General features: G+C 45.2%; 1 protein-coding gene across 4 annotated transcripts in view; it reads left to right on the forward strand.

The window, feature by feature from the left end:
- GLT6D1 (glycosyltransferase 6 domain containing 1) overlaps positions 1–19,291 on the forward strand; it is a 38,759-nt gene extending 19,468 nt beyond the window's left edge. For 3 of the 4 annotated variants that reach the window (XM_035112748.2, XM_060270604.1, XM_035112747.2), the window contains exons 2-8: positions 2,769–2,850; positions 4,530–4,616; positions 7,245–7,277; positions 9,471–9,542; positions 11,451–11,510; positions 15,231–15,368; positions 16,766–19,290. In XM_035112748.2, coding sequence (XP_034968639.1) covers positions 4,531–4,616; positions 7,245–7,277; positions 9,471–9,542; positions 11,451–11,510; positions 15,231–15,368; positions 16,766–17,459 — 1,083 coding nt within the window. In that variant the 5' untranslated portion in view covers positions 2,769–2,850; position 4,530 and the 3' untranslated portion in view covers positions 17,460–19,290. Of the gene's footprint in view, positions 1–2,768; positions 2,851–4,529; positions 4,617–7,244; positions 7,278–9,470; positions 9,543–11,450; positions 11,511–15,230; positions 15,369–16,765 lie in introns of all 4 variants that reach the window. The other variant, XM_035112750.2, reaches the window with a different exon arrangement.

Below are 19,291 nucleotides of genomic sequence, written 5' to 3' on the forward strand. Positions count from 1 at the left end.
CTGAGAAATTTTCATGCAGACAATAATAATAATAATAATCAGAAATTGATAAAGAACTGAATTTAAAATTGGAAAAATGAGAAATGGAGAGAAATTAACATGGTGTAGGGAGGGATGTGTCCATTTGGGTCTCTTCCAACTCCACATTTCTATGATCCTATGATTGGGTGACTGGCCCAAGGTCCCCTCATGAGTTTCATGGCCAAGTGGGGGATTTGAACCGTAGTCTTCCAGGTCCCAGTCCAACATGCTAACCACGGCACAATACCAGCTCTCTTTGCACCTGGCAGAATCCTAAGAGAAGAGACATAGCTCAGTGCGGGAACATCTGCCATGCATGCAGAAGGTTCCAATTTATATCACTGGCAACTCCAGGTAGGACTGGGAGATTTCTGCCTGAAACCCTGGGAGTGCCATTGCTGCAAATCAGTGTAGACAGTACAGTACTGAGCAAGGTAGACCAGTGATCTGAGTCAGCATAAAGGCAGCCTGATATGTTCTTGTGTTCCTAATCAAATCTAATTCTCCCCACCATGTGGCTTTCAAGTCCAGCATGAAAAACTAAAAGAAGAAGAATTAAAAAATAAAAATTGCACTATTTTGTGGCATCTTAGTTGATTCTAATAGATGGTACTTTGGGTTTCTTTTCCCTCGGGTGCTTGGAAGAGATTAAATTGGCAAAATCAGCCAGTCCCTCTCTGACTGGGGTTGCTCCTTGCTCACTGCCAAAATTTGAACAAGCTTTGGCTTTTAATACTGACAATAGGCTTAGCATTCTGTGGAAGTTGATATTACCTGGTCTGGAAATTCTCACTGGGCTGACATGTAGGGGGTTGTTTTCTTGGAGTTTGTGGTCATTGCTGTCTATATGCATGTGAATTTTCTTGTAAGACTCAGAGAAGTTTGCAAACAAGGGACTATTTTAAGACATTTGCATGATGGTGGAGCCATTAGAACAGTGGTTCCCAATTAGCTAAGTGTTGTGGACCTCCTGTTTTTCAGAAGCCAAGCCATGGACCCTAATTTTGAAAATGTCAATATCTCTTTGGTAGTTTTCGTTATGTGAATTGTGCCATCATACCCTCTCAGTGCAAAACTGGGCTGTGCGTCTTCCAGGCTGCACTCCCTCATGGCTTAGATGAACTGCGCAAGAGCACAGTGCTCCAAAACTTGCATTTGGGGGCACTGTGACCTTGCTCATGTTGGAGGCACCATGCCCCCTAAAAGGGATGTCCTGGACAGTTGATGGGCATGGACCATGAACCCCATGTGTGGGTTACGTGGCCCTCCTGGGTCAACCATTTAGGAAACACTACATTAGAGGGTGGAAATCAAAGGTGTAGGTCCTTGAAGTCGCAGATGATTGGAGATTTGGATACAGAAATGCTGTCCGTGCTTTGGTTTTCTTTTCATATTTGGTGGCATTTTCCAAACTTCTGCAAAAGCAAAAAAAGTGAAATATAATACTGGGTTGCCAGCTTTTCAGCCAACCACCATTCTGCTCTCTAAAAGTAGGTTGGCCTTCATACATATGGAAGAAGTCAGTGTTGTGAGAACTTCATTTGCATAATTTCTACAGATCAAGCTGCTGTTAAAGGCAAAATAAGCAAGCTAAGAATTGCTCCCTTCTCATCAGTTGGCAACTTTCACTGGATATAAACAAGTGAACATGCAAAACAAATTAAATATTTATTGGATTTGTGGTCAAAAGCTAAAGAGTGGAAAAAATGAGGCACAAATGTGTACAATATGGTAAAATAAAATAAATAAAAGTGGCATAAAATAAATTAAGATAAACAGCAACATGATAAAAGTTATGGTCATGTCACAAACGCCAAAGGGGAAAATTTTTAAATGTTAGGTCAGTTCCTGATGAGTTTTGCTTGCTACAGCCTATTACCAGGGCTGATTGAAATAAAAATAGCATTCTTGGCAGTACATTCATTTTATCACTGATATTCTAATCCACACAACAACCCTGCAAAGTAGATTAGGCTGAGAGGCAGTGCCTGGCCCCCACGGTCACATCCAGTGAGTGTCATGGCCAAGTGGGGATTTGAACCCTGGTCTCCTACCGGTAGGTCCTCTAAGTGCTATGTCACACTGTGACAACTGATTTATTTGGGGGGCTCTCCAACCCATGCACAGAAGGTAACACACATTTCCAATCCACATATAGTGTACTGGGCTCAGAAAATACTTTTGGCACTCTGAATAGGCTGGGAGGGGACCGAAAAATTGTGGAATATGTGTGTTTGATTGGTCTTTGTCCTTAGATTTGCATTTTAAAAGAAGCAGCATGAAAGAGGAGGGAAGGAAAGCAAATAAAGGCTCCAGTTTCTTAAGGTTACAGAGCTCTTATAACGACCAATTGGGATAAATAGGAACCATTCAGTGAGGTAGGTGGAGGAGTTAGAGAGAGCTGGTGTCTCAGATAGTAGAATGATCCTGCTTTTTTTGGGAGGGGGGCGGTTGTACTCTGGACTATAGCAGGGTGGGGGGAAGGTTGAAGTGCCCCTATACACCTGGTGCAACCCCACACCTGTGGGGATTTGAACCCCTGCTGATGCTGCTTGTAGTGCAGAAACAGTCTCTGGTTGCTTGGAAAGAACCCTGGAGAGGAGGGGACTTAGGCAACTGGCTGGCACTATGGGGAGCTGGAGTCCAGCAACATCTATATGGGCTGAACGCTTGGTCCATGGGGCTTCCCTTGAAGTGAGAACCTAGAAGAGGTTTTATAACAACTCTGTTTTATTCCTTCTTTTTAGAACCAGCATTGCTACTTGCACCTAAAGATCACAAGATTGATGCTGACTTCTCAGGTGATAAAATCCACACAACAAAACAAAAGTAAGTGGCTGCCCCTAATCCTAATACTTAGATCTGCATTTGCTGCTAATTTGCTACTGGGCCAGGTTCAATGCGTTACTACCGGTATGAAGCCCTTAAAATCTTCGGGACCAGTTTACCTGCAAGATCGCCTAACCCTATATACTCCTGCTTGACTGCCTTGATGGATCTAACTGGCGCTGTTACAGTGGCTACAGAATACCATTCTGCATTTGTAAGAAACAGGTCTTTTAGCATGGCAGGACCTGCTCTTTGGAACTTCCTTCAGATTGACATCCGGCAGTTGTTTTCACTGTACTCTTTTTCAGTGCCTGCTTAAAAGGCTTTTTGTTTAGACAAGTCTACCCAGATATGTAGGCTGCTGGTGTGTTTAAATCAATTTTTGGCCAATTTTAATTATTTTTCCAATGTTTCAGTAGCTGTTTCCCCTGAAATTTTCATTTTCTTCATTTTGTAGAATTCTTGGTCTACAAAAGCAGGACTGTGTGTGTGTGTGTGTGTGTGTGTATGTGTATATGTGTGTGTGTGTGTGTGTGTGTGTGTGTGTATGTATGTGTATATATATATATATATATATATATATATATATATATATATATATACATTATATATTTAACAAGCAAGCAAAGCTGGATATAGTTGTACAGAAAATGGTTTGCCCAGTGACAAACTCTTTTTTTTAAAAAAAAAAAGACTGCACAATGTTTTGCATGCTCCTAGGGAGTAAGCTGCAGTTTGAAATAAGTGGGGATTTATTCTGCAAGCATGCAGAGCTTTGCACTGTGAGTCAGAGGGGAGGGTGCTTAAAGGCTTAAGTCACCTTGACAGTCACACCTTATTCTTCCCAGGAAACTTGCCTGGTATGGGTTTGCATTTAAAGCTGAAGCTACCATATTCACAAGGGACGCGGGTGGCACTATGGGTTAAACCACAGAGCCTAGGGCTTGCCGATCAGAAGGTCGGAAGGTCGGCGGTTCAAATCCCTGCGGCGGAGTGAGCTCCTGTTGCTCAGTCCCAGCTCCTGCCAACCTAGCAGTTCGAAAGCACGTCAAAGTGCAAGTAGATAAATAGGTACCACTACAGCGGGTAAACGGCATTTCCGTGTACTGCTCTGGTTCGCCAGAAGCGGCTTTGTCATGCTGGCCACTTGACCGGGAAGCTGTACGACGGCTCCCTCGGCCAATAACACGAGATAAGCGCCGCAACCCCAGAGTCGTCCACAAATGGACCTAATGGTCAGGGGTCTCTTTACCTTTACCTTACCATATTCACACTTCCCAAAGCATTACGAAACCTGAAACAGAGCATCTCAAATCTGTACTCATGCAAATTTTGTGCTGCAGTTCTCCAACCAGAAAATGTTCACCAAAAATGCATGTGCTAGGGTAGAGTTTGCATTAAAATACATATATGTTGCTGCAGAAATGTGGGGAACTGAATTTAAGACTGGGAAAATGAGAAAATGAGAGAATTGAAATGAGCAGAATTTTCTATCCCTACTCACAGAATGGCTTCAGCGTGAGTGCTGTGACACTCACTCCAGGGCTTCTGTCTGGCAATGATAACCAATTCAGGTGGGGTGGGGCTGGGTCCCATTTCAGACCAGAACCATTTCCAGGCTTTCCCTAAACGCTTCTCGGTGAAGATATTGGCAAACATCTTTTTTTCTTTCTGATAAGGATGACGCTCTCCAGGGGGAAGACAGCTCTGCTATGGATTTCCTTCTTGGCAATATTATCACTGGCAATTTTTGCTTACCTGGACAGGTAAGTAGGAAAAGCGATCCTGGCATCCTGGAAATCATTTAGAATGTACTGTACTGTTCTTACAAGAAGCAAGTGTTTAGGACAGGGGTCAATAAACTTTTTCAGCAGGGGGCTGGCCCACTGTCCCTCAGACCTTGTTGGGGGGGGGGCAGACTATATTTTGGAAAAAAATGATCAAATTCCTATGCCCCACAAATAACCCATAGTTGCATTTTTTTTTAAAAGCACACATTCTACTCATATAAAAACACGCTGATTCCCAGACCTTCTGCAGGCCGGATTGAGAAGGCGATTGGGCTGGATCCGGGCCCCGGGCCTTAGTTTGCCTACCCATGGTTTGGGATCAAAGACACCTAACATCTTGTTTCTCATTATAGATGGAGAAGAATTAGGCTTGGTCAGCTTTTTTTTAACGATTTGATCTGCAGCTCTTTAACTAAAGCAAAATGGATAAAGCATGCCATTTGTATTTTTTCTTCTGAAATAATTTTCCACAGCAACTTGACCTTGTCATGCTTTTGTCTAATAATAATAACAACAATAATAATTTTATTATTTATACCCCGCCCATCTGGCTGGGTTTCCCTATCCACTCTGGGTGGCTTACAACATATCTAAAAACATAACAAAAAAAACCATCAATCCTTAAAACTTCCCTAAACAGGGCTGCCTTCTTCAGAAAACAACAGAGCTCCAATTTTGGGCTACTCCAGGGCTAGCTCTGAAAGCACAACTTTAATGCTATAAGAATTTTGTCATTTTGCTAACTCTGGTAGGCTTCGTGCATCCACCATTCCATTGGAATTATTTATTACATTCATATTAATTTTAGTTATGAATCTTAACCGTTGGAGGGTGCTTCTGGATATTTAGTTCCACACTCTGCTTTCAAGCTGTGTATTCTGTTTTCATAATTTGTCCCAGGGCTGTCTTAACATTGTTGGGTGCCGTGGTGCAGAGATCGCTCCAGCGCCCCCGCCCCGCCCCATTTCTTTCCGCGGCTGGTGGGCTGCCATGTGGCTCTGTCGCCCGGTGCCCCCCTGACGGCCCGGCACCCGCCAACCTTCCCCTAGAGCCGGCCCTGATTTGTCCTTGGTGGCCCAATAATAACGCCTGTCCACCTTGTGAGTGTCATGTCTTCATCATCTTTGAGAAAGCACTTTGTCAATCCCATTCCCCCAAGTGCTATAGAAATCGTTGGCACTACCATGCAGATAGCAGCCTGCAACCACAAGTGCTGTTGCTTTGTTTTGTTTTGAGCATTTGTACTCTGTTCTTCAGCTGAAAAGGCTCCCAGGATGGCTTTCATGCTAACAATTAAAACAGTGGCTCTCACTCTCTCTGGGCGACAGTTTCAGAATAAAACTTTGCTTGCCACACTGAATTTTTTATTGGTAAGAAATGCATGGCGGGGGGAGAGAAACAACTCCTAGCAGTGCTTGATTTATAACATAGAACACAACTAATTTATAATATGGTAATGGGACATTCAGAAAGTATAAATGCAGTTACATAAGAAAATTCCCAATAATACTGATTGTCCTTGAATCTTCCTGCCGCATTTGGCACATGACACACCCTTTGAGAGTCACTGAATTAAAGCAAGACAGCCTCTTCCCTGAAGGCTTACAGTCTTAAGAAACATGCCCGGAAAGGAGTAGAGGAAGGGGAGAGGGAAAAGTAAAACGGGTACCAATTACTAAACAATTTTACCTACCGTAGTGGAGGTGGGCTTTGAGCAAAGCTAATGGGATGAACCCTGTGCCTTCCCATCCTTCCCAGTGAGACTGTTTGATGGAATGGCTGCCCGCAGGTGACATTTGAAGGAAAGGAGGCCCAGTCCTGATTACTTTTATTTCAGTTGTGGGGTGGGTTTGGTATGAAGTTTCATTAGTTGCCACAGATCCCACGCCATCACATTTCCTCCCTTGAGAGCGTAGCTGTCAAGTTCTCCCTTTTTTTAAGGGAAATTCCCTCATGCGGAATAGGCTTCCCCGTGAGAAAAGGAAAAAACTTGACAGCTATGATTGAGAGTAGAAACCTGCTATGCCAGGTTGCCAAATATAAAACTATCAAATTGTTGAAATATGGGAATAAAATATCATTATTAAAACATTAATGAATATTCAGCAAATAGCCCGATGCACAAAGGAATGTATCCAAGATGTGAACTTTAGCAGGGGAGAACTTGAGAACAGATTCTTTTCATAGGAGAACAGAAAAAGTGCTTTTTACTGAGTGCAGCCAGTTTGTCCATCTAGCTTAGTATTGTCCACACTGACTGGCAGCAGCTCTCCAGGGTTTCCCACAGAGAAGAATCTTTCCCTGTCTCAGTCAGTTCTACTTGGAGATGCCAGGTCTTGAACCCAGGACCCTCTACATGCTAAGTAGATGCTGTGTCACTGAGCCCTTCTCCTAATTAAGAGGTGGCTTGCTGGTCTGCGCGAAGGGCACAAGGACAGTCCACAGGGCTTGACCCTGACACACACGTGTGGATCTGCTCAACATATGATGGTATTAACTACAACAGGGGATTTATTCTCAGGAGGGCTGCACTGCCCTTCCAGCTTTGTGATATAACAAGAAGTCTGCAAGGAAATAAATAACATTTTATTCCTGTTTTTGCAGGGAAGGGACATTAATGTGGATGTACAAGAACAGGTGAGCATCTGCTCTTTACTTTGCTAGCTCTTTCTGCTGACAACATGCAGAGGGGTCTCTGTCTTGCTCATAGGTTTGTCTTGCTCATGGTTGCCAGGGTTCTTGGGCAAGGGGGGGGGGTCTTTTAATGATTCTTTTAAAGCAATTGCCCTACCCTACCCTACTCATTAGCCAAACAGGATATTGGAGCAGCATTGCAAAAATCTTTACGAAGACAGTCCTTGTCCTAAAAGACATGGCACATGGGGAGGGAAGATGAGAAGGGAAACAGGAAAAGCAAGCTCACAGACCTGTGCAAAAGGATAATATTTTGTTATACAGTTTTGTCAACACATATTTGGGCTGTCTTGAAGAGCAACTGCTGCCCAGGAGAGCTGTTCCTTCTTCCTTCCTTCCTTCCTTCCTTCCTTCCTTCCTTCCTTCCTTCCTTCCTTCCTTCCTTCCTTCCTTCCTTCTTCCTTTCTTCCTCACCCCACCATCCCCAAGTTCAGATCTTGGAGCAAATCCAAGTGACAATGTCTGGGCTAGGAGTTCAAGGCCAGGACTCCTGCCACACAGCTCTTCCCTCGGACTGGAGGTGTGGACAGCTTCTGCTTGTGCCCTACTGCAACTTCAAACTGTTTCCAGCGATGCTGTGTCCTGAATGCACAAAACCACCTGCTACTCCTCAGCTGCATATCTGACATACCTCAGATATGCAGATGACACAACCTTGATGGTCCCATCACCTCCTGGCAAATAGAAGGGGAAGAAATGGAGGCAGTGAGAGATTTGACTTTCTTGGGCTCCATGATCACTGCAGATGGTGACAGCAGTCACGAAATTAAAAGACGCCTGCCTCTTGGGAGAAAAGCAATGACAAACCTAGACAGCATCTTAAAAAGCAGAGACATCACCTTGCCGTTAAAGCTATGGTTTTCCCAGTAGTGATGTATGGAAGTGAGAGTTGGACCATCAAGAAGGCTGATCGCTGAACAATTGATGCTTCTGAATTATGGTGCCGGAGGAGACTCTTGAGAGTTCCATGGACTGCAAGAAGATCAAACCTATCCATTCTTAAGGAAATCAGCCCTGAGTGCTCACTGGAAGGACAGATCCTGAAGCTGAGGCTCCAATACTTTGGCCACCTCATGAGAAGAGAAGACTCCTTGGAAAAGACCCTGATGCTGGGAAAGATGGAGGGCACAAGGAGAAGGGGACGACAGAGGACAAGATGGTTGGACGGTGTTCTCGAAGCTACCAACATGAGTTTGACCAAACTGCGGGAGGCAGTGGAAGACAGGAGTGCCTGGCGTGCTATGGTCCATGGGGTCGCGAAGAGTCAGACACGACTAAACAACAACAACAACAACAACTCCTCAGCTGTGTACAAAAACCAATAGCCTGGGTGGTCCCCCTTCTGTGTCATGTCCCAGGAAGGAGGCATGGCACCAAATTAGCCAAAACACAGATTTTTGTCTGCCTCCTTTTCCAGAAGTCCTTTTAAAATAAAACACCACCAAGGCAGGTTCAGTTTAAGGGGGAGGGGGCTGCTTTACCCTTTCTTCTCTTGCCCTTTTCCCACTAACACACACCCAGTATGCTTTTCCATTCACAGGCAAACATCCCCAATACCTGTATTATTCCCCCATAAACTCCTCCATAAACGCAGCCTTCTGAGGCTGCTTTTTATTCCTATTTAGTTTGGGGGAAGTGGCCCAGGTGTCAGATTTTGCCCACAGCTGTCTGTGCAGAATGAGATGCCTGTAGGAGGTGCAGGCCGCTTGCTTGCAACATTGCCAAGCCATGTCAGCTGAGCTGTGACACTCTGCCAAGGATAGAAATATGTTTAACCAGGAAGCACAATTTGTGTGTTTCCATCCCTCTGCTGACAATCTTATGGGCCCATCTACACCAGCTGCCTTGTCAGGCAGTTCACTCCATCTACTCTGGCATTGCCTAGAACCAGCATTCGCAACCCTGGGGCCTCCAGATGTTTTGGATGACAGCTCCAAACAACTGGAGGGCAAAGCCTGGTCTCCTCTGACTGGCAGTTGCCCTCTGGGTGCTACTCAGGTCCTGGAGATCTCCTCAGTTGCACCTGGAGCCTTCTGCATGCAGAAAACAGGCTGTTGCCACCAGGTCTAGCTGCCCCAACACATCCTTCCAGGTTCATCTTCCAAGTATCTTTTTGTTTTCTCCTTTCATATACAGGAGCCTAAAGATTGCCCAGTTGAAAAACCAGACAGAGCAGTGGCTGGCCATACGCACCTGGTTTAACTCACGGTAAGAGGACCATATACTTATACAGTATGAGCCAAAACTGAAATCAACAAGCCCCTTCCATAGTGGCCATACAGGAAATCAAACTGCATCTGGGACTTTTAACATATGAGCATGTTGAGCTCATGTGCCGATGCAGAGACTGCATTTGGTTGCTGACTGTTGGGCTAGCCCTCTGCATAAGCTCAGAGGTACTTTCCTTGTTTTATATATTCCAGCCCTCAGCCCTCATACTGAAGACTCTGGGACCCCCTTGGGCCTTTTCCAACTACATTCCCCCAAGGGGGGGGGTTGCCTGCCGCCCTCATTATACACCTTTAGGTGCCAGGCAAAAACCTTCCTTTCCAGCCAGGCCTTTGGCTGATAAACACCCCTTTTATTTAAATGTGTTTGTGGGAGGCAGTGCAGGGGAGATGGGCTTGTTGGTTTTGTTCTGTTTTGTTTTCTATCATATATTTTGTGCTTATATTGTATTTTTATATTGTGAACTGCCCTGAGTTCTCCAAATGAAGGGTGGTATACAAATTTAGTAAGTAAGTAAGTAAGTAAGTAAGTAAGTAAGTAAGTAAGTAAGTAAGTAAGTAAGTCTATGACAGGCTTCCTCAACCTCGGCCCTCCAGATGTTTTTGGCCTACAACTCCTATGATCCCTAGCTAGCAGGAACAATGGTCAGGGATTATGGGAATTGTAGTCTCAAAACATCTGGAGAGCTGAGGTTGAGGAAGCCTGGTCTATGGTTCTATAAAGGCTATTTTGAGGCCCTTTTTATTTAATGCAGTTGCAGCCCCAGCTTCTTCAGTGTAGATTGGCAAGGTTCTATTGATGCTTTGGTGCCCACAACCCATATAATTAGTTGTTACCTTTGGTCCCTCCCTTTTGTTTTCAAGAGGCTAGTTACTTGCTTCCTGTGTGCAGTACCGTACCCTTGGTCAGCCCTGCTGTTCCTAAAGGAGACCTTTAGTCCTGTCCTTTTCATCTAATTCATTTACCACAGCTGTATAGATTAGATAAGAAAACAGCTGCTATTCTGGCTGTAAAAAGGGAGGCTACAGCTTGATTGAGAAGCCGGAAGCTACTAATCAAAGGTACAGTTGCATGGAGTAATAATAATAATAATAATATTTATTTATTAATTTATTTATTAATACCCCGCCTATCTGGCTAGGTTTCCCCAGCCACTCTGGGCGGCTTCCAACATAAATATTAGAATACACAAATTTCTTAAAGATTAAAAGCTTCCCTAAACAGGGCTGCCTTCAGATGTCCTCTAAAAGTCTGGTAGTTGTTTTTCTCTTTGACATCTGGTGGGAGGGTGTTCCACAGGGCGGGTGCCACTACCGAGAAGGCCCTCTGCCTGGTTCCCTGTAGCTTGGCTTCTCGCAACGAGGGAACCGCCGGAAGGCCCTCGGCGCCGGACCTCAGTGTCCGGGCGGAACGATGGGGGTGGAGACGCTCCTTCAGGTATACTGGATCAAGGCCGTTTAGGGCTTTCAAGGTCAGCACCAACACTTTGAATTGTGCTCGGAAACGTACTGGGAGCCAATGTAGGTCTTTCAAGACCGGTGTTATGTGGTCTTGGCAGCCACTCCCAGTCACCAGTCTAGCTGCCGCATTCAGGATTAGTTGTAGTTTCCGAGTCACCTTCAAGGGTAGCCCCACGTAGAGCGCATTGCAGTGGTCCAAGTGGGAGATAACTAGAGCATGCACCACCAGTGGAATCTTTGTTGAATGGGACTATCCTGTGAAGGATCTTGGCATGGGGAAGGATAATTTGCCAAATTATGCAGCTCTTTCCTAAGTGCCATGTAGGACTGGCCATTTAATTCTGCTTGCAGTCAGCTGTAGAACAGCAGTGGCCTCAGAAAAACTCAAGCTTCCAGGGCTTCTCAGTTTCTTTTTATCTACTTACAGATATGAATATGCGAATAAGGAACCAAAGGGGTTGTCATTGAACAGCTGGTTTGATGCACAGTAAGGAGGAAAAACTTTTTTATGTTGGGGGGGTAGGGAGGGTAAGGGAAATGGCAGAATGAGAGGAGAAAGTTCTTGGTGCAATCAAAGCCTTACCCACAACGGCATTGGCTTGCAACACAGGACTTGCGCTGTTACTGTGAAATCTGGAGAATGAGCTATTCACATTCCTCACCACACCCCTGAAATTCATCCTCTGACTTTTGTCAGGGCATAATTCCCGTAGCGCTTCATCCACTCACCCCTGCATCTGCAGAATGGGCGTAATAACACAGGTCACCCTTGCAGAGCTCTGCTGATTAGAGAGCAAGTAGAACTATGTGATTCCTGCATTGCAGGAGGTTGGACTAGATGGCCCTTGGGGTTCCCTTCCAACTCTACAAATCTATGATTTAGGGCTTACTATAGCTTTGGGCAGCAGGATGCGGGTGGTGTTGTGGGTTAAACCACAGAACCTAGGGCTTGCTGATCGGAAGGTGGGTGGTTCAAATCCCTGCGACGGCGTGAGCTCCCGTTGCTCGGTCCCAGCTCCTGCCAACCTAGCAGTTCGAAAGCACATCAAAGTGCAAGTAGATAAATAGGTACAGCTCCAAGTGGGAAGGTAAACAGCATTTCCGTGTGCTGCTCTGGTTTACTAGAAGCAGCTTTGTCATGCTGGCCACATGACCTGGAAGCTGTAGGCCGGCTCCCTCGGCCAATAATGCGAGATGAGTGCGCAACCCCAGAGTCGGTCACGACTGGACCTAATGGTCAGGGGTCCCTTTACCTTTACCTTTATAGCTTTGGGTTGTCTCTAAGAAAGTTTGAGGCAATCCAGCAACTATTCCTGGACCTCCTCACCTCCCCCTGTATGAAGTCTTCTCTACCTCTAGTTCAAGCTGGGTTGCAGATAACTATTAGGAGGGATCCTTCCTGTTCAGCTTAATTTGCACTTGGCAAACCAGTATGTGAAGTAAGGGCTCATCCACAGTTTCTCTTGACCCGTATTTTGATGGGCTTGTGTACCAAATATTTGCCCTCAGGGCTGAGAGCTTTTCTTGTTCTGCAGCTCAGCCTTGCAAAAATCCCATCTTACCTGCTGAATGGGATCTTATCTTATCATTTCTCATCTGCCTTATTGATTTCAGGCAGGCACCTTCACTGTACTCTTTTCAGCACCTGCTAAAAACCATTTTGTTTAGTCAAGCCTACTCACATGTTTAGGAAGTTGATGTGAGTTTTAGTTTGTTTTCAGTCTATTGTTATTTTAACTTTTCAAAAGTTTTTAGTTAATGCTGTTCATCATTCTTATTGGTAATGTTGTTGTTTTATGCTTTTCGTAAACCTTTGAGGGGTTTTGTTTTGTTTGCACTCAGATGGTGTATACATTTTACAAAATAAATAATAAATCAATAAAGTTATCAGAGGTGCAGAAAATCTGAAGAGAGATTTTGTTTACGCAAGCTTCATTACTCCAGTGGGCAAGATTGGGTTTTCACAAGGCACAGCCACAGAACAATGGAGAAAGCTCGTGTGTGCTGTTCATCAGTGCACAGTTATCCCTTGAAATTCACACTTCCGTGTGGTATCTAAAAAAGTGTGCATGCACATGAAAGCTCATACCAATGACAAACTTAGTTGGTCTCTAAGGTGCTACTGGAAGGAATTTTTTAATTTTGTTTCGACTAAAGCTAATGTAGAATTGTAGAGAAATGAAGGTGGCAACTATCAGGAAGTGGGCAAAAGTGAAATAGACATACAGTACACATCTCCTCCAGTTACAGTTTAAGGAAGTCCAAAAAGGGTCCAAAAAGGACACACAAAAAGTCCCCACCATGCGCACATAACTAAAACTCACTCCACAGTTTCTTACAACTCAAAAAAACAAAGGTAATCCCACCCAAGAACAGTCATTTGCTTGAGCCTGTGACTTCAAGTGTCCTTGCTCAAGTTCTTGCAGTAGAAGCTCTTCTCAGGAAACAGTTCAGACAGTGGGGAAATAGCGTTGTTTACACACACAAAAATGCTTTTGGTTTGGCTTTTCTTTTATAATATTAAAACCATAGAATGGTAGCGTTGGAAGGGATCCTGAGGGTCATCTAGTCCAACCCCCTGCAATGCTGGAATCTCAACTAAAGAATCCCCTGACAGATGGCCACCCAACCTCTGCTTGAAAACATCCAGTGAAGGAGAGTCTATCACTTCTTGTAGGAGTCTTCTCCGCTGTCAAATACAAAGTTCTTCCTGATGTTTAGTTAGAATCTCCTTTCTTGTAACTTGAAGCCATTGGTTTGGACTCCTCCTAGCTCTTCGGGCAGGCTCAAAATAAGTGGGATAGTAAGTGTATTAGTTAATAAAGAGACACCATGTACAAAAAGCCACTGACACCATTTTATCCTAGGCACAGGTGTTCCAAAAATGTGCTCTCTTGTTCATAGAACCAGCATGAACTCAGGAAGCCTGGCTCCGATTCCAACTTTAAAACATTTTTGTTTAGAGCTGTCAGGGTCTCTCTCTCTCTCTCTCTCTCTCTCTCTCTCTCTCTCTCTCTCTCTCTCTCTCTCTCTGTGTGTGTGTGTGTGTGTGTGTGTGTGTGTGTGTGTGTGTGTTTGTATGCTTCCAGTGGAAAACAAGCAAGGCTGGAAATAGTCTGCTAAAATTAAATTTCGGCAAGTGTAGCTGGGAAACAGCTTTGTTTTATAAAATCATAATAATCCAAAATATTTGCACAACATCTGGTTCCATTTAGCATGCTGCCAAGCAAACAGTTCTGCATTTCCTGCCCCTCCCTGACAAAATGTTTAATGTGACATTGCACAGCTGTGCCGGCGACTTTTTAATAAGCAAGGACCTTCTGTGTGCACCTGGTCAGATGCCTCCCTTTGCCCCATCCCAATGCTGCACACATCTTTTGAGCACTGCAGTTTGATCAGTGAGTTGAACAAATCCGTATTTCCAGGTGCTGATGCATTAAAAGGGAGGATCCAAACTGGTCTGGTAGCCATACCAGTTTGGGGCCTGAAAAGTGTGTGTTATGTACTGAGCTGAATCATAGAACAATAGGATCCAGAATCAGCAGTCTGATTGGTCCACAGGATCCACCCAATCCAACTCCAGGTGGAAGTGAATCCGCAACCTGATTGGCTTGCAGGAGCAGCTAATCAGGCGGCTGGCAGAAGTGAATCCGCAACCCGATTGGGGACCTGGTTGGCCACTGGGAGGATAGGACAGGATGTAGGTCTAGGTGTGTGGTTGGCTAAGCTGACTAACTTTAGCAAACGCGGACACTTTCCATCATGTGGTTGGTTATTAATTTACAGTGTGTTGTATTGTTCTTGTTCCAGCTGAGCTCCAAGCCTGTGAACAGGGATGGAGCAGGAGAAAGAAATCTGTTCAGCATACGTTTAAATGTATATGCATTTTAAGGCATGCTACAAATGTCAGCTTCATGAACCAAGAAACAAATAAAAATGCAGCTATCCTTTGAAATTTGTACTTCTGCTTTTTTTATTTTGCAGTGCCGTTCTCCAGCCAAAAAGGTGTACAAAATGCATTTATTAAGAACCACGTACACAAATGTGTATATTAGTGAGAATCATGTACAAAAACATCTTTAATGATGAAGAAGTCAGGGCATTCAGGTGGCAGTGGTGTGGGGGTGAAATTCCCCACCTAATATATACTTCCAACTAGATTTCCACCATTTGGGGCATCCATGGCTTTTTTCTCATTTCTTTGCAGAGCACGAACGGATATGCCCACCCTCACCCCTTGGTCAGCACCCATCATCTGGGAAGGAACAGTTGGGAAACCGGTCTTGGACAACTACTATAAGCAGCAGAAAGTCACCATTGGCTTGACGGTTTTTGCTATTGGGAGGTAAGTTCACTTGCAGCCCAATCTGATGCACGTTACTCTTGAGTAAGTCTGTGTTCAGATATGGATTCGGGCCTGCTGCCTATTTATTGATTACCTGTCCTTTGCCTTAAGGACTCAGGGCAGGTTCCAACAATTACAACACAAAAGCAGTGCAAAATAACTTAAGATTGCAGCTGCAAGGTGGGTCCTAAAAACTGCACCTCCTTACCCTTGAAATGTGCATCTTCAGCATTCATCAGAGGCTGAGCAATGAAGGCACTCCTCTCTGGGGAGAGGTTTCCACAGGGTAGGGGCTGCCCCAGAGAAGACCCATTCCCAGCCTGCAACACACACACATTGAGCTTCTGAGGGTGGTGGAGCAACCAAGGAGGCCCCATCTGCCAATCATAGCACCAGAGAGGGTGTGCCGTGAAGGAGGCAGTCTTTCAGGTATTTGTCACAATGACCCTTGGTCACCTCCGGTGCCCTTCCTCTGGGGAAACCCAGATCTTCTTCCCCCAGAAGAATCATAGAATCATAGAGTTGGAAGAGACCACAAGGGCCATCCAGTCCAACCCCCTGCCAAGCAGGAAACACCATCAAAGCATTCTTGACATAAGGCTGTCAAGCCTCTGCTTAAAGACCTCCAAAGAAGGAGACTCCACCACACTTCTTGGCAGCAAATTCCACTGTCAAACAGCTCTTACTGTCAGGAAGTTCTTCCTAATGTTTAGGTGGAATCTTCTTTCTTGAAGTTTGAATCCATTGCTCCGTGTCCGCTTCTCTGGAGCAGCAGAAAACAATCTTTCTCCCTCCTCCATATGACATCCTTTCATATATTTGAACATGGCTATCATATCACCCCTTAACCTTCTCTTCTCCATGCTAAACATACCCAGCTCCCTAAGTCTGCTGGGTCAGGCCAATGGCTTTAAAATGGCTTTAAAAAAAAGATCAGACAAATTAATGGAGGAGAAGGCTGTCAAAAGCTACTAGCCACAATGACTATTCTCTGCCTCTAAGGTCAGAGGTGGCAAATGCTTCTTAAGTCCTTGCTGGGGGTTGGAGAGAGAATGCTCTTGTGTTTGGATCAAGCATGTGGGTTTCTCACTGAGGCATCTGATTGGCCACTGTGAGGACAAAATGCTGGCCTAGATGGGCCATTGGCCTGATCCAGCAGACACTTCTGATGTTCTTATGGTGGGTTTGCCCAGAGGAAGGGCAATGGAGGTGAGCAAAGGTGGTTCTTCTGTCCTTATTCACATCTGTTCTGATTCACATCTCAAAAACAATATTGGTCTCAGTCCAAAGGTGAGCACTGGAATCGTCACCCTGCTTTAAAGTCAGCTTCTGGGACCCTAGGTTAGGAGATCTGCCCAGAACCCACCTGTCTCCATTTGTCTCTCTCCATTCCCCAGGTACCTGGACAAATACCTGAAGAACTTCTTGACTTCTGCAAACACCTTCTTCATGACTGGGCACAATGTGATCTTCTACATCATGGTGGATGACCTCACCAAAGTGCCTCTTATTGAGCTGGGCCCCCTGCGGGTGCTGAAAGTCTTCCAGGTGGAAAAGGAGAGCCGGTGGCAAGACATCAGCATGATGCGGATGAAGGTGATTGGGGACCTCATCGAGAGCCACATCCGCCATGAGGTAGACTTCCTCTTCTGCATGGATGTTGACCAGGTCTTCCAGAATGACTATGGAGTAGAGACACTAGATGAGTCCGTGGCCCAGCTCCATGCTTGGTTTTACAATGCAGACAAGACTGCATTCAGTTATGAGAGGCGTCCCGAGTCGGCTGCGTACATCCCCTACGGGGAGGGGGACTACTATTACCACGGGGCCGTATTTGGGGGGACCCCACGGCATGTTCTGAACCTCACCCGCCAATGCTATCAAGGCATCAAGGAGGACAAGGAACACAACTTTGAAGCGGTGTGGCATGACGAAAGCCACCTGAACAAATATTACCTCCTCAACAAACCAACCAAGGTGTTATCCCCTGAGTACTGCTGGGATTATAAAATTGGCATCCCCAGCGCCATAAGAAATGTCAAGTTATCCTGGATGCCCAAAGAATATGAAGAAGTTAGAAGTAACTTATGATTCCACGGCCCTCCTAAAATCACACCAGCAGGGGTCAGTGAACTGTTTCAGCCGCAGGACCGTTTGAGCATTTTGACTCTCATCCTCTGCAGGAAGGAGAGCAAACTTTGCCCAAATATTTTAGTTCACTAAACTGTGACGCTCTCTCAGCTCTTGTCTATAGATTCCTTGGAAGGCTTGTAGAAACCAGATCTGACTGGCTCGATGTCGGAAGAGCCTTTTGTGAACAGGTTGTTGATTTGGTTGCTGCTCTTTTGCTCTCAGGAGAAGCTGTTGATGTTGGGGACATTTGTGGAAGCAGCACACAGTTATGCGCCAAGCTAGGATCCCTCCACAGTGAGTGGCACGATGACATCAGAGAAGTTGGCATGATGGTCGCTGTATTCCTTGGATGTGCAAAGAAGGGAGAGTTGGAACCAAGGGGTCAGGAGGATAGCAGTAAATAGGGGAGGGGTGGCGTCATCGAGGCCAGGAGGTTGCATCACTGGGGATGTCAGGACGTGTAATTTTTTAAACAAAGATTTTTGAATGACGGTCTAAATCTTGCCTTCCTAATTGTTCAGTTTTGTTTTCCCCCAAAATGAGGATTACTGTACAGGCAATGTGAGGGGGAATCTCACTTTATTAATGCCAGTTTTTTGGGGGGGGGGTTGCTACCAAAGAACAGGTTCATGTCGTCATTTGTTTGTAAAAACAAAGAAACATGTTTCCTTAGTTGCCGTCCAGTGGTTGAAAGCTCCCTCATTTTGCTACATTTGTTCTCTTCATCACGTATATCATTTTTCCACCTTAAATCATCAGTGGGTGCTGTCTAACAAGGTTCTGGACAGCGAGTTGTTCTGGGGCATTGTGGAAGGGCGTAAAGGTGGCATCCCCCACGGCCCACCACTTTTTTCAGCATGTCCCCGCACACCACCTCGTGTAATGATGCCCTGTTGGTGCACTGTGAGCAAGTAGCACGGCAGCCACAGGGGCAACTGCTGAGAAGATCTCTGTGAGTACCATTGCTGCCTGAGAGGTAAACTCTCCCGTTCCCCCACGACCATCATTGCGGTGGCCCCCAACGTAGCCTGATTGGGAGTCCCCTTTGTATCCCGTTTCTTTCTTTGTGTATTTCTTTTCGCTGTAAATATTGAAGCCCCTCCACTCAGCCAAAGGTGATTGTTTTGTTAATTTATTTGGTTGCAAATGATCCTGGGGTAATAAATGCAAATCCTTATTTTATCAAAATCTTATGTGTTTCTGCTGGGCATTGCACCCTGGAGGAAGATGTCTGTATAATGCGCCACAGGGATATTAGTTGGGTTGGGTTTTTGCCTGGGGGTGGGGGAATTGTTTTCATTGCGGCTGCTGATATTGTTAAGCACTACCCCAGGCAGGGTCCAGTTTCCTTGCAATGAGGGACAGCAGGGGCTGTGGTGTGTCTTTAGGATATATGGTTCATTTACACATCTATACAACCGGAGCCTGAGATGGGAGGGGCTCACAGCATCTTCACCCAAGAAGCTCTTGCTCCCCCCATAGCCATGGCCTTGGACAGGGGTCCTTGGAGAGTTGAGAACATCAAATGAAAAGAATCCAAGAGCTCTGGCCAGGTAATGGCCAGGTAATTTTTATAAAGTTTTAAGTTGAGAACAATAAGACAAATTCCAGTAGCAATCCAGTTTTTAGAAATCCAGGACAAGGCCCTGTTTCAGTTTATTCTTCATCAGCTCTAGTTTCATAGTTTCAAGGTCCAAGCGTACCATTCATGAAAACATGAATTGGATTCTTTTCATTTGATTTTGTTGCACAGGGGTCAGCAAACTTTTTCGGCAGGGGGCCAGTCTACT

Source organism: Zootoca vivipara, chromosome Z, assembly GCF_963506605.1.
Source record: "Zootoca vivipara chromosome Z, rZooViv1.1, whole genome shotgun sequence".
Taxonomy (NCBI): Eukaryota; Metazoa; Chordata; class Lepidosauria; order Squamata; family Lacertidae; genus Zootoca; species Zootoca vivipara.